Source organism: Thunnus thynnus, chromosome 9 (assembly GCF_963924715.1).
Source record: "Thunnus thynnus chromosome 9, fThuThy2.1, whole genome shotgun sequence".
Lineage (NCBI taxonomy): Eukaryota > Metazoa > Chordata > Actinopteri > Scombriformes > Scombridae > Thunnus > Thunnus thynnus.
Window position 1 is genome coordinate 34806651 of NC_089525.1, and position 14951 is coordinate 34821601.

The 14951-nt window shown below is 43.2% G+C and overlaps 2 protein-coding genes across 11 annotated transcripts in view; both read left to right on the forward strand.

The window, feature by feature from the left end:
- Window positions 1-14910, forward strand: part of LOC137188661 (NLR family CARD domain-containing protein 3-like) — a 100474-nt gene extending 85564 nt beyond the window's left edge. For 8 of the 10 annotated variants that reach the window (XM_067598259.1, XM_067598257.1, XM_067598258.1 and 5 more), the window contains 2 exons: window positions 13310-13356; window positions 13511-14910. In XM_067598259.1, the coding sequence (XP_067454360.1) occupies window positions 13310-13356; window positions 13511-14118 (655 nt within the window). In that variant the 3' untranslated portion in view covers window positions 14119-14910. The remainder of the gene's footprint in view (window positions 1-13309; window positions 13357-13510) is intronic. The other 2 variants (XM_067598264.1, XM_067598260.1) reach the window with 1 other exon arrangement.
- LOC137188666 (NLR family CARD domain-containing protein 3-like) overlaps window positions 1-14951 on the forward strand; it is a 59971-nt gene that overhangs the window by 16671 nt on the left and 28349 nt on the right. The window lies entirely within an intron of this gene.

Consider the following 14951-nt stretch of genomic DNA (forward strand, 5'->3'; position numbering starts at 1 on the left):
TCTCTATCTCTCAATTCAATTAAATTGGTTTTATTGGCGTGGCTGTATACAATACAACGTTGCCACTGGCGACTGGTCATTGGGGCACAGCCAGAAAGAACTGCGCAAACAAGTGATGTTATCAATTTTCAAATTTTTATCTGCTATAATTTATTATCTATGATGATAGCATATTCATAAATTGCATTATATAATATATGTTAGGATTTTAGTTCATTTTTAATTGTTCCCTGCCTTGCTGCCTCAGACTGCGTTTTCCTGATTTCGTGTCCGCAGCGGGCCTAGTGGCTGGCGTGAATGTGGGGCTAGCCCCTCTCTCACAATGTGATGTGTATTGTATGTGGGAAAATATGAATACGCATGCTCAGAGTGTTTTAATGACGTTGCAGTGCGGCTACAGCGCGAGCTGTTTACAGTTACAATTTACAGTCGGCTAAAAAGGGGAGACTTTCTCAGCTAACGCCAGCTAACTCGAAACAAATGAAGTGGATTTCATACTCGAGCACAGGGTATAAACTCTTTATTTGGAGGAGAAACTGGAATTAAAGCGCCTCGGAGCCCACCAGCCACGGAATACTGTCATCACTCAAACTGCTGGTAAAATTAACCGCGGGTTTAACGTGGTGAAGTTTGCCGGGAGGAAAAACCGCCATGCTGCCCTTTTCTGAGCCGTCAGCTGGTGAGTGAAAGCATATTTTATCATCCTGCCTTGGTGGTTCTGGTCCATGAATTGGTCATATTGTTGTGCTGGATCGATTGATATAGATGGTGACGAGTGTCAGTGTGTCCATGCTTATCTACTGAGGTTGTTGTCATAAAGTCACAGAATGGATTAGTATCCTCCTCCTCTTTGCTGTTCACTTATGGCTCTGTAGGCTCATTTGTTCTGAGCTTGGTTGTGTTGGCTTATGATGATATATCGCATTATTAATTAATCAATATTACAGAGAGGTTGTGCTTCAGTGATGCGGTCAGGCGCCTCGTTCCTGACCGCATCACTGTCGTGAGTCAACCAGCCAACTGGAGCTAATGCTTTCTAGAGATCGTGGCTTTTCCCAAACTGAATAAATACCTCACATATAAACACAAAACTGCTTTGCTAGTTCAATCTCGTTGTAACTAAGATATCCGTTGAAAAAATAATTTTTTCTATGGACAGATTTAGCTACTACGTCCGCAAACTTCACATATATATTTAAGCTAGTAGCGCCGTGTCACCAGCACAGCTGATGGAGGAAGCCGGAGTAGAAACTGAGATAAACTCTCAACTGAAGGGAAAATGGCTGAGTTTTGCTGTGTGTGGGGGAGCAGGGTAACGATGAAGAGTTTTTCAGTATGTGTCAGTGTAACTCGTCTCTCAGAGTTCAGTCCACTCGGTAAAGGATCCGTTTTGTTTTCCCCACAACTCCTAATCAGTTCAGTTCAATCCAGTTTCACAAACAGAAAAGAAAGACAACTCAAACTCCGCTCCGGGTTTTCACTGCAGATCACCACAAAAAAAAACAAACCACAGACACTAGCAAAGCAACACAGTACATAAAATAAAGCCAGCAGAAACATCAGATAGGTCGGACCACCGTGTTTAACTATATATCTTCAAACATTACAGTTACGACTGAAAATGACAACAGAAGAAAAAGTTCACATATCTCCGCAATTCAAATCAACCACCACTCGTCTACCCGGAAGTGACTGATGTTGTTAGCGTGACGTCACGGTCTGTAGTTCTAATGAATGGCGGAGTGATATTTTTAGTGATGAGGCTTTTTTCATTTGAGCACGGCTAGGTGTGCTGTCATGCTGATTCAAGCTCGTTCTAAATGTCCAGTTGACCAATCAGATTGCTTGGTCGGAACTACGTGTTGTGTAATTTAGACTTGTGACAGTGGTGACGTCACTTGTGTAATTTCTCTTTAACTCAGTTCATTTCAGTTCAGTGAGGCTTTATTGGCATGAGCATATTAAAGTACAGTGTTGCCAAAGCACATTGTACAAAGTAGTACAAACAGGGGCAGGTACAGGTTTTAACATCCAAACAGTAAAACATTATGTTAACTTTACAGTTTGAAAACAACAACAATGTCAACAATGTTTTGTAATGCAAATTACATAAATAAATACACAAAAGAAAGAAAACTGAACTAAACTGATGGATATCAGCAATAGTGGTAATAATAATCATAATAATCATAATTAATAATGGTTTTGATATTAAAATATATATATACACACACATACATACGGACATAAATATATGTGTCTGTGTGTATGTGTGTGTGTATATATGTGTGTGTATGTGTGTGTATATGTGTGTGTGTGTGTGTGTGTATATTTGTGTACGTGTGTATATGTGTGTGTACGTGTGTATGTGTGTACGTGTGTGTGTATATGTGTGTGTGTGTATGTGTGTGTGTATGTGTGTGTACGTGTGTGTGTGTGTGTGTATGTGTGTACGTGTGTGTGTATATGTGTGTGTGTGTGTATATGTGTGTGTATGTGTGTGTACGTGTGTGTGTGTGTGTGTGTGTATGTGTGTACGTGTGTGTGTATGTGTGTGTATGTGTGTGTACGTGTGTGTGTATATGTGTGTGTATGTGTGTGTACGTGTGTGTGTGTGTGTATGTGTGTGTGTATGTGTGTGTATGTGTGTGTACGTGTGTGTGTATATGTGTGTGTATGTGTGTGTACGTGTGTGTGTGTGTGTGTGTGTGTGTGTGTGTGTGTGTATATGTGTGTGTATATGTGTGTGTGTGTGTATATGTGTGTGTGTGTGTATGTGTGTGTGTATATGTGTGTGTGGGTATGTGTGTGTGTGTGTGTATATGTGTGTGTGTATATGTGTGTACGTGTGTGTGTGTGTGTATATGTGTGTATATGTGTGTACGTGTGTATATGTGTGTGTGTGTGTGTGTATATGTGTGTGTGTGTGTGTATATGTGTGTACGTGTGTATATGTGTGTGTGTGTGTGTGTGTGTGTACATGTGTGTGTATATGTGTGTACGTGTGTATATGTGTGTGTGTGTGTGTGTGTATGTGTGTACGTGTGTATATGTGTGTGTGTGTGTGTGTGTGTGTGTGTATATGTGTGTGTATGTGTGTGTACGTGTGTGTGTGTGTGTGTGTGTGTACGTGTGTGTGTGTGTGTGTGTGTATATGTGTGTGTGTGTGTGTGTGTGTGTGTATGCTTACCCTCTGTGAAATGTATCACAGAGGGTAAGCATAAGTACGCTAACCTTTACAATAAACAGAAGTTGTTGCTGGTAAGTATTACTAATGGCATCTGCAGAGGTATAAGAATTACTAGTAGTAACATCTGCATTTTCTAATATCATTAGGCAGAACCAATAAAGAAGACGGTTATATCTTCAAATCTGGTTAAATTCTGGTGTTATATACTCCGATACAGACAGTAGATGGCGGTGTGGCTTTCAGTCTGTCTGGAAAACCAACGAAGGAGAGGAGTGATGTTTAACGTTGTGGGCTCAGACTGACCACAACTTTCTCTGCTAAAGAGCTCAGAAGAAAATACACAGCAGTGTTTCACATTAACAGACTGGACAGTGCTGGTCTGTAAACTCACAGCCCCCCCACCAACACTCTTGGAACCGATCCATATTAAACATGAACCTTGTAATCGTGACCGCTACACGGCTAATGTAAAACAAAGAGCTTATGCCTGCGGTATATTACGTTCACTAAAGTGTTTGTTTTTACCACCGACAGGTTCAGATTGTTGTCATAAGTGTGTGACAACATTATGAAGGATTCATATAGAGACAGAGCTGCTGTTAAAGGGTCAGATCGTTTCTGTTAAACCAGAGAAAGTTTAACCAGACTCCACTGAACATGTTCAATTATCTGCAAAGACCAGACTAATTTGACCTGCACTATCTAGGCAATGTGCAAGTGCAAACTTGTCCATTAATACTAATTTCACAACCTAGAAAAGCTAAACCCTATATTACATTGTAAATGACGTCCAGCTAGCATGTGTGACAAGCTAACCTAACTTACCACCTTACCTTCCCATGGAAGTTAGCTAAATAATGAAAGCACCGTTGTCTTTTCTGGTGACTGCTGTTTATTAACATGTACTTCACTAGATTAGAGCATTCATAACATGATGTCAGTAAACTAAACTAATATAACCTTGGCTAACATGTATAAGCCCGAGAAAATAACTTAGCATAGCAAGAGCTCTGCTCACCTCAATGTGTTTCTTTAGATTTGAAGGTGAATTTTTGAAAGCCAGTAGTTGTTTTCTTTGAGGCAGACAGTTGATTCCTGGAGCTTATATATTTAAACATTTCCTTCAAATAGGGCCAAGGGTGGCTGGACTCAGGGGGCTCAGTCTCTGGGTCCATATTGAATGTTCAAATCACAACTGCTGCTTCCAAATGCGCGCTCTGCTGTCATTGGAGGCCGGGATAGCAGCACCTGATTGGTTTAAAGCTCCGAGGCATTTTGATGACTGATCAATCATAAAATGTAACGAGGTGCATTTTAGAAATGTACTGGAGTAGAAAGTACAGATAATAGCTGCAAAATGTAATGGAGTAAAAGTCAAAAGTATGCTCTATATTTTTCACTTAAGTAAAGTACAGATACGTGAAAAATGTACTTAAGTACATAAAGGAAGTATTTGTACTGCGTTACATTCCAGCACTGTTCACGGGAGATATCAGCGTTTATCCTCTGGATGGTGTCAGGATGGAAGTCTCTTCATGGGAGGATGGTGGAGATAATGATCTTGGAAGAGGGGAAGGTCTGTGTAGCTCTCTGTGCTACTCTCTTCATAGACTCTGCTACCCTCCCCTGCTGTAGTCTCAGGTCATTACTACCTGTGTGGATGATAATGTGGCTAGGTTGACCCAAGGTGGACTCAGTGAGCAGCTGGAGGGCATTATCAGTCCTGGAGCAGCAGAATTTATTAACTTTATGAGCAGGAAAAAGCTGGTCCTCTTTAACACGTTTCCCATTTGAGTCTATTAGGATCACAATGTCAGCATCACTGGTTATCTTTACCTCTCCAGATGTTTTGCTAGGCCTGCTGGTAGTGGCCTCCCTTTGTGAGTCTGTGGTAGAGAGGGTGGGGGTGGGCGTTACTGCAGGTCGTTGTGATGACCTGGTGTCAGTCGGGGTGGAGGTGGAGGTAGAGGGCTGTGGTTCAGAGTGAGGGGAGCTGTTGGTGGTGATGGAGGGTTCTCGTTGGTTTGCTCTGAGACTCTGCAGCTGCTCCTTCAGGCTGAGGATGGTTTGCTCTCTCAGGAGCAGTTCCTCTCTCATAGCAGTGAGTTTTCTCCCTGTAGCCTGTCTGTCCTGCTGCAGCTCCTGGACCTCTCCTCTCAGCTCCTGCAGGGAGGTCTTCAACTCATTCCTCATCTGGCTGTATTGGTCTTTGAGCTGCTGTGTGGACTCAGTGGATGTCTGGTTGGAGAGCAGTAGCTCCTTCACTTCCACGAGCTCTACTTCCTGCAGGGACAAACACTCTCTCTCTCTCTCTCTCTCTCTCTTCCTCTGTATATGTGTGCAGACCTGCTAGAAGCCACTTTGTTGTTAAAAGTGTTTTGTGGATCCAGAACATGTTAAAAACACATCAGTATCAAGGTCAAGTACTGTAGTTTTCCTGGTATGTAGCCTGTCTATTGAAGTAGTTGGTGCCCCTCCAGTTTTTTACATATAAAAACGCTGCTGAACGTTGCTGAAGCATATTTACACAAACTATACAATCATAACAAACAAATAAACAACAAACAATAACAATACAAGAGAGCATGGGGAACAATAGGGGCTATGGAAGGTAGGTAAGAGTAACATAAGATATAAACATACAATAAATGAATTATTAATGAATAAACATGAATTATTATCCATGTGGGTCTAACAGAGCTGTGGAGCTCATGGCAGCTGCTACAGATCTTGCTGCCAGTCTACAGCAGTCCTCCCTCTCTCCCAGCAGGACTGGAAGTCTCTCCCACTCACTTACATAGAGGAACTCTGGGAATATTTGTATTATTTCTGTAAAATATTGGTCTGTAATACTTTGATGTTGGTTGCAGTGAGTTAAGAAGTGCAGCTCTCTGGTCACAGTAAGAACACAACGTCTCCTCTCTGGGCAGCAGGTCTGTCTGTGTCTTCTTCCACTGCCAGGTTGTGTTCAGTCAGTCTGTGCTTAGTCAGTGTTCTTCTCAGTTTTCTATCAGACGCTGTGGTCAGGTAGGATGTCACAGTGTCTCTCTGTTCAGGGTTACGTATGTTTCCATTTTGTTCTGGGATTTTGTTAGTTCTGTCCAGTAATCTCTGTGTTTTTATTTTTCTTTCATCATAATTTGGTTTGGTCTAATTTTCTGAGTGCATGTGTCCTGAAGCTGAGGTGGTCCTGGTGTAAAGACCTGAGTGGTTGATGTCTCTCTCTCTCTCTCTCTCTCTCTCTCTCTCTCTCTCTCTCTCTCTCTCTCTCTGAGTGCATGCTGGGAGTGAGCGTGGTGAGTGCGGTGGTGAGTTTGCGTTGTGAGTGACTGAGTTTTTCTATCTTTTTATGTGTATTTTCTTGTGTATGTAAAGTCACTGTGAATCGTGTTGTTTTGTGAGTCTTTCACTGTGTGTGGGTGAGGTTTGGGTGGTGTAGGTGGCGTCAGCTGCCAGCTTTGCTGGTCAGCATGACAGCAGGTGGAGGCTCCGGCTTGGAGAAGCTAACTCGCCGGCACGCCATTAAGTTGGCTCCGGCGGTTAGATGCAGTGTGGAGGAGTGTAGTCTGGCTGTTGGGGAGGTTGTTGGGTATGGCAGCATTAAATCTGCCTCCCGGATGAACAACTCTGTGGTTGTATTTCTGGACAGCGTGGACAAAGTAAACCGTGTGGTTGAGAGCGGCGTGGTTATTCAGGACACCTTCACTCCGGTGTTTTCGTTGGTGAACCCCGCTAAAAAAGTCATCATTTCAAATGTTCCACCTTTCATTAGAAATGAAGTGCTGGCGAAAGAGTTGTCCAGGCACGGGCAACTCGTATCGCCCATAAAACTGATTCCTCTGGGCTGTAAATCCCCTCAGTTAAAACATGTCATGTCTTTTCGCAGACAAGTTTTCATGATTCTCAACAGAAATGAGGAAGACTTACACCTAACTTTCAAGTTCAAGGTTGATGACTTTGATTACACGTTACACGTTACAACTGACAATATGAAGTGCTTTGGTTGTGGTATGGAGGGGCACCTCGTTCGCTCATGCCCAGAGAGGGGAGGGGCGGCCGGTCCGGCACCTGGCGCGGAGCCGCCGGGGCCGCCGGTGCAGCCGGGTCCGGCTCCTGCTGCGGAGCCGCCTGGGTCGCCGGTCCGTGCTGCGTCGAGCGGGGCAGCGTCTCAAGATGAAAACATACAAGGTGATACAAACATAAAGGAGACAGCTGACGGGGGGTCACCTGATTCACAAACAGATTTGGAAGCTGAGACAGGTGTTAAACAGGGAAATGATAGCAGGAATCAGGAGGAGGAAACTGTCAGGAAGGAAATGAGCAGGATGGGACAGACTGCTGCCAGGGTGGCAGAGTCTGTACTAGAGGAGGAGGAGGAAGAGTGCATGGATGAGGATGTGGTGAAATCATCAGTGAAACGAAAGAATACAGAAACTAAACAAGTTGAAGGCAGAATAAAAAAGGTGTCAAAGTCAGTGACAGAGTGTCCATCCTCTCAACCAGAGGAAAGGTTCCACTCTGACTGTGAAAATGAGACCTCTGAGAACTTAGAGAGTGGATATTCTTTCATTAGAGTACAAAAGTTCTTACAGGACACAAAGGGGCTGAGACAAGTCAAGGTGGACAACTATTTTCCAGACTTGCAACTTTTTCTGGACTCAGTAAAAGGTTACATGAAAAACACAGAAGAGTTTGGGCAGCCTGTTTTCTCTGATCAAGAGATCTACAGACTGAAAAAAATAGTTCTGAGGGTGAAAACTCAAATACGCACTGATGAATAATATGTTTGTAAGTTTTCCATTTTGTGTGCTTTTATCCCACGTTTGGCCCATTTTGCACATGTGCACTTTAAATATTGGCACTTTAAATGTGAATGGAGCGAGGGATATCACCAAGAGAGCCTCTCTGTTTAATCTGATTGGTATGAAACATTTGAATGTTACTTTTGTTCAGGAAACTCACAGTACTGAAGAAATTGCTGCTGAATGGAGGAGAGAGTGGGCGGGGGAGGTTTTTCTCAGTCATAAGAGCAGCATGAGTGGTGGGGTTGGAATTTTATTTAACCAAAATTTTAATCCCATTAACATTGATGTTGAGGAAGTTGTGGCAGGAAGAATTTTAAAAGTAAGAGCTGATTTTGGAAAAGTTAAAATGGTATTTATCAACCTTTACGCACCAACTGTAGGGTCTGAAAGACTTGACTTTTATGACATTTTAAGTGATGTAATTAAAAAATGTAATTCTGATGAGTTTCTGTTCCTTGGAGGGGATTTTAACTGTACGGAAAACCCAAAAATGGACAGGAACCATCCAGAGCCACACGTGGCTTCTAAAAATTGCATTTTAAAGTTAAGTGAAGCTCATGAGCTGAGTGACGTGTGGAGAGTTTTTAATAAAAGCCACCGTCAGTACACCTGGGTCCACACTAAGGACAACCTTTTGTCCATGGCCAGGCTCGATAGGTTTTATTGCTTTAAACATCACTTAAATGTTTTTAGAAGTTCTTTTATAAGTCCAGTTGGTTTTTCCGACCACTCTTTGGTTCAGTGTTCTGTTTTTATCAAGCAGATACAATCTGGCAGTGCTTATTGGCATTTTAACACATCGCTTTTATCAGATGGAAATTTTAAAGATGTTTTTAATTTCTTTTGGAAAAATTTTAGAGAAACAAAATCCCTCTACAGCTCCTTGCAACAATGGTGGGATATTGGGAAAAGTCAGATCCAGAAACTATGTCTACAGTACACTTTCAATGTCTCCAAAAACATGGCCAGGTCTATAAGAGCTCTGGAGAGAGAAGTGGTGGAGTTGCAGGCTTTTGCAGACTCCACAGGAGAAAGAGGACACATTGAGAACCTCAAGACTAAAAGGTCTGTCTTGGCTGACTTGCTGGGTACCTCTGCAAGGGGCGCTGTGGTGCGCAGTAGGTTTCAAAATGTGGCTTTGATGGACGCTCCCTCTCACTTTTTCTTTGGGTTGGAGCGGAAAAATGGGCAGAGGAGGCAGATGATGTCACTACGCTCACATACTGGGCAGCTGCTGCAGGAGTCGGCTGACATTCGCAGGTTTGCAGCGAGTTTTTATGGTGACTTGTTCAGGTCGGAGTACACCGAGAATCCGGAGGTGTCTCGTTTCTTCTATGCAGATCTGCCAAAGGTCTCGGAGGACGCCAACGCAGAGCTGGGGAATGAGATATCTTCTGAAGAACTGTATGCTGCACTGCAGGGTTTGCGGGGTGGAACATCCCCGGGCATTGATGGTCTGCCTGCCGACTTCTATAAGACTTTCTGGTCGGTGCTTGGTGGGGACCTCCTGATGGTCCTCAATGACAGTGTGAAGAAGGGCCGGTTGCCTCAAAGTTGCAGAAGAGCAGTCCTGACTCTCCTCCCTAAAAAAGGAGAGTTACAGGATATTAAAAACTGGCGTCCTGTTTCTCTCCTCTGCACCGACTATAAGCTTCTGTCCAAGGTTCTGGCCAACAGGATGAGGAAGGTGATGGAGCAGGTCATTCATGTGGATCAGACCTACTGTGTACCTGGCAGGTTGGTAACAGACAACATAGCATTAATTAGAGATGTTGTGGACCTCTCCAGTTCTTTGGGGTTAGATCTTGGGCTGATATCCATAGATCAACAAAAGGCTTTTGACCGGGTTGAACATATGTACCTGTGGCAAACACTCAGTGCTTTTGGTTTCAATCCAGGTCTGATAGCCCAGATCCAGGCTTTGTATGGAGACATTGAAAGTGTACTTAAAATAAATGGTGGTTTAAGTGCTCCTTTTAAGGTGGGGAGGGGGGTTAGACAAGGTTGCCCCCTCTCAGGCATGTTGTACTCATTGGCCTTAGAGCCTTTTTTACACAAACTAAGAACACGACTCTCTGGTTTTAATCTCCCTGGTTCCAACTCTGTTGTTAAGCTTTCTGCCTATGCTGATGATGTCATAGTGCTGGTCCAAAAACAGAGTGACATTGACTCTTTAGCTGACAGTGTGGAAAACTTTGGTCTGATCTCTTCTTCAAAAGTTAATTGGGAAAAAAGTGAAGCTCTGATGGTAGGTGATGGTTTAAAGCAGCTCAGCTTACCTGGGAGGCTCACCTGGAAAAAAGGAGGCATCAAATACCTCGGGGTATACCTCGGAGATCCCACCACTGTCTCTAAGAACTGGGAAAATGTTTTAGAGAAAGCTGAAGGCAAACTGAAAAAATGGAAGTGGATTTTACCAAAGTTGTCTTTTAGAGGTCGTGTTCTGGTTATTAATAATCTGATTGCTTCTATGTTGTGGCACCGTTTGTACTCTGTTGATCCTCCAGCTAACCTTCTGTCAAACATCCAGAGGGTGATCGTGGACTTTTTCTGGGATCATCTCCACTGGATCCCACAGAGTGTATTGTTCTTAGCTAAAGACGACGGAGGACAAGGACTGATTCACCTGGCCAGTAGGGGTGCTGTTTTCCGCCTCCAGCACATTCAGAGACTGCTGACCGGCCCTGCTGATCTGGTGTGGAGGCCTGTGGCTCGGGCGATCCTGGGCCAAGGTGGAGGTCAAGGACTGACTGAGAATTTGTTTTTAATGGATCTACAGAACCGCAGACTGAGTGGACTTTCTGATTTTTATCAGGGGCTGTTCAAGGTGTGGGGCATGTTTAAGAAGCACAGGCCGCTGAGTGAAAGCTCATTGTACTGGATTTTAAAGGAACCTGTCGTCTATGGACTACGTTTTAAAACACTCTGTGGACTGGGAACCTCAATGATGGAGAGGTTTGTCTCCTCCGGAGTCGTCACACTGGGTCAGCTGGTGAGACTGTGTGGACCTAAGCTAGAGATGGTTTCTGCTCTGGCTTCTCAGCTAGGAGTATTTTCAGAGAGACTACTAGCCAACCAGCTCAGAGTGTGGAGAGACCAGCTCTCACAGACTGAACAGAACCTCCTGGTCTCATACTGCCAGGGCTCTGCTTTACCCACCGACTCTGATCCTTTTCCAGCAATCACACTGACTCCTGATTTTAAAGACTGTTCTGGTGTTTTGTTGAACTGTGCTGTACCTGGAGGTGCAAACTTGAATGGTTTAACTGGAAAAATGATGTACCAGCTGTTGGTAAAGATGGTGAACAAAGCCAAGTTGGGGGGGCGTACTGACACACCATGGAGGTCTCACCTGGGTCTGAGTGCTGAGGTGAGGCCTCAATGGAGAGCACTTTATAAAACCCCGTTAACCAGGAAAGTGGGAGACTTACAGTGGAGGGTTTTACATGGCGTCCTGCCTGTAAATGCTTTTATTTCTATTTTAAATCCAAGTGTTTCTGAGTGTTGTCCTTTCTGTCCTCAGAGAGAAACTGTTTTTCACTGTTTTTTGGAATGTGTGAGGTTAACTCCTCTGTTTTTGTTCTTGGAGAGGCTCTTTGGTGAGTTTGGGGAAGTTTTCTCCAAACAGGTTTTCATCCTGGGTTATAAATATTCGAGGAGGACTCGCGACAAGTGCCAGTTGTTCAACTTTCTGTTGGGCCAAGCTAAGATGGCCATTTATATCAGCAGAAAGAACAAGATAAATGGTTCTTCTGCTTTTGATGTTATCACCGTACTGATCAGAATGATAACCAGCAGACTAAAAATTGATCACAACTATTACAGGTTGATGAATGATCTGGACTGTTTTGTTTCTGTGTGGTGTTATAAAAATGTTCTGTGCTCCATTGATGAGGAGGAGCTCTGCTTTGGACACATGCTGGGCTGAATCTGTTGTTGTTTTTTAATGCTTGTTGATCTGACGACTAGATAAATAAAGGTGTTTTAAAAATTCAAAAAATTCTCTCTCTCTCTCTTCTCTCTCTCTCTCTCTCTCTCTCTCTCTCTCTCTCTCTCTCTCTCTCTCTCTCTCTCTGTACACCGTTAGTAGAAAAGATTACACCATAACTACGGAGTAATTACACTGTACGTTTCAGGCTGTAATCTAAAGCGTTACCAGAAAAAGTGTCATTGTCAACATGATTTGACTTTGAGACGCCTGTTTCTGATTGGCTGAATGTAGCTGCTGTTCATGTGTAGCTCACCTGCACTCAGGTGATTGACGGTTGTGTTGCCTAGCAACAGCAAAGCACCTCAGTGTGATCAGGATCAGTGATGTCGTAGGGCTGCTCGATTAATCAAGTTTTATTTTGTCTTCCAACGATTATGAAAACAAGATAATCGAGATAAATCGATTATTCTGCCACATTCTGCTTCACAATGATGCTCTGGTTTTGTCTTGTGTTATAAATCCAGCGCAGTGAGACAGACAGAGTGGAGTCTTCCTCACAGCATGAATGTGTCTGAATTTAACAGTCAAATGTCATAATATTGTGAGACCTATGAGATATGTTGCCAAGACAACTTAAATATAAACTTATATTATTAAAAGTTTGGTTTTGCCTCCGCTGTTAAGACTCTGTTATGACTCTGAAAAGTCTGACGGTTTTCTCTCAGGTAACGTTACATCCAGCACTGACACAGTGAAACAAACGGATCAGCCCGGAGCTCCACGGTTAAATAACATGTAATTGATCAGTAGGAGGTTTAATTTTCCCCGTAGGGCCCCGGTGAGAGGCGGCTCAGGGAGACGGCGGCAGGTGGAGGTGGTGGAGCTGCAGCTGCAGGCTGCCCGCATGGCTGCATTCAATTACCAACAGCAAGGATATTAGTTTTATTTTATTATTGTTGCTTATATGCTCAGTTCACAAAGTGTGTGAAGAGTTCATTCTGCTGACTAAAATACATTTGTTGGATCATAGTTTGTGTTTTTGTGCTTTATTGCTGTTTAAATGTAGGATATTATATGGCTATTTAAACATATGTCCGCTAGTTGTTCTATATGGCCGGAATTCTGGAATATTAACGGACATGTTGGCCGTCAGAAAAGTCTAGCGTCTAACCCTGGTCTGCATCTGTTATTGTTCAAGGAAATCCACGGTTAAAAAGACAAGTTGTTTTTTTTAAATAGATGCACGATGTTTCCAAAGTCAACGAGTAATCGTGTTAAATAATCGTGATTATGGTTTTTGCCATAATGGAGCAGCAGTAATATCATGTCCATGTTTGCATGCTGAAAGAGAACGTGCTGCTCTGACCCCCCTCCTCCTTTCAGGCTGCAGCCTGCTGGAGTCCGATGGTTGACACCAGGTCTGAGGAAGTGTAAGTGTGTTTTTCATTTCATTCATCAAAACAAAGCAAACTTCAAACTGTGACATCACTCATTCACATCCCACTGAGGATGAAGATGATGTCATCATCAAACAGATGATAGATCAATAACTGCAGCTGTATTGTGTCTCGTTCTCTCCATCAGATTTCTGTCAACTCACACTGGATCCAAACACAGCACACAGAAACCTCAAACTGTCTGACAACAACAGGAAGGTGACATGTGTGAAGGAGGATCAGTCATATCCTGATCATCCAGACAGATTTGATTACTGGGTTCAGCTGCTGTGTAGAAATGATCTGACTGGTCGCTGTTACTGGGAGGTCGAGTGGAGAGGAACAGTTACTATATCAGTGACTTACAGAGGAATCAGAAGGAAAGGAAACAGTAAAGACTGTTTGTTTGGATGGAATGATCAGTCCTGGAATCTGCACTGCTCTGATGATGATGGTTACTATGTCTGGCACAATAAGAGACAAACATCCATCTCCTCCTCCTCCTCCTCCTCCTCCTCCTCCTCCTCCTCTGTCTCTAACAGAGTAGCAGTGTATGTGGACTGTCCTGCTGGCACTCTGTCCTTCTACAGAGTCTCCTCTGACACACTGATCCACCTCCACACCTTCAACACCACATTCACTCAGCCTCTGTGTGCTGGGTTTGGGCTCTGGTCTGGTTCCTCAGTGTCTCTGTGTGGTCTGGAGGAGGAAGAGTCTCCTCCTGTTAGAGAAACTTTCTCACTGCTGACCAGATAGTTCAGTCTGTACAGGATCACACACAGCTGATGGTATTTAGTACCAACATGATCTCTCACTGCTTGTAAATTTAAACATGGTTTCCACATGATTGACAGTTTGCTTGTAAAATGAATCAAATGATAAACTGAGTCCAGTTGTTGTTGTTTTCTGTTGTTAGTGTATTAGAAAGGCTTGAACTGTAATGGGATAATGGGAATGGGATCTTCACAATGTTTAGTTGTAGTTCTTCTAGTAGTTTCATAGTAACTGTGTTACCTGATTCCTTCACTTATTTAGAGATCACATGACAAATGATGGTCAGAACAACAGGCCTCCTATTGGCTGGTTAAATGAACACCTCTAATGGTGAAGGCTGAGGCTCAGCAGCTGGAGTGTGGCTGCTTTTATGCTGCGTTCATATCATATTGGAATGATGCTAATTATGAGATTCTGACTTGTAAATAGAATTCAGGTCAACATTCAAGTGGTAATTATGAAGTGGAAAAGCTGAAAGCTCTGATATTTACTGGATATGCTGGATTATTGTCAATAACAGTATTTTTGAGCCTCATTCCACCAACTTTGTAATCATGCAGCCGTCTTGATTTGTTGTGTGACATGAACGCTGGCAAGTTGTAAACATGGGAATCTTTCCCGCCTCTACCATCCATCCCATATGATGTGAACACAGCATTAGAGATGAGAAGTCCAGGAGCTGTTGTGTGTTTCTGACATACAGGAAGTATTTAGTTTTTCTCTGGAGTGTTTATTTAGTTCCTGTGTAGAGAATAAAGTTCATGATGATCAGTAGCTGATGTTAGTTTTCTCCATTTATTTTTGTGTGTGTGCAT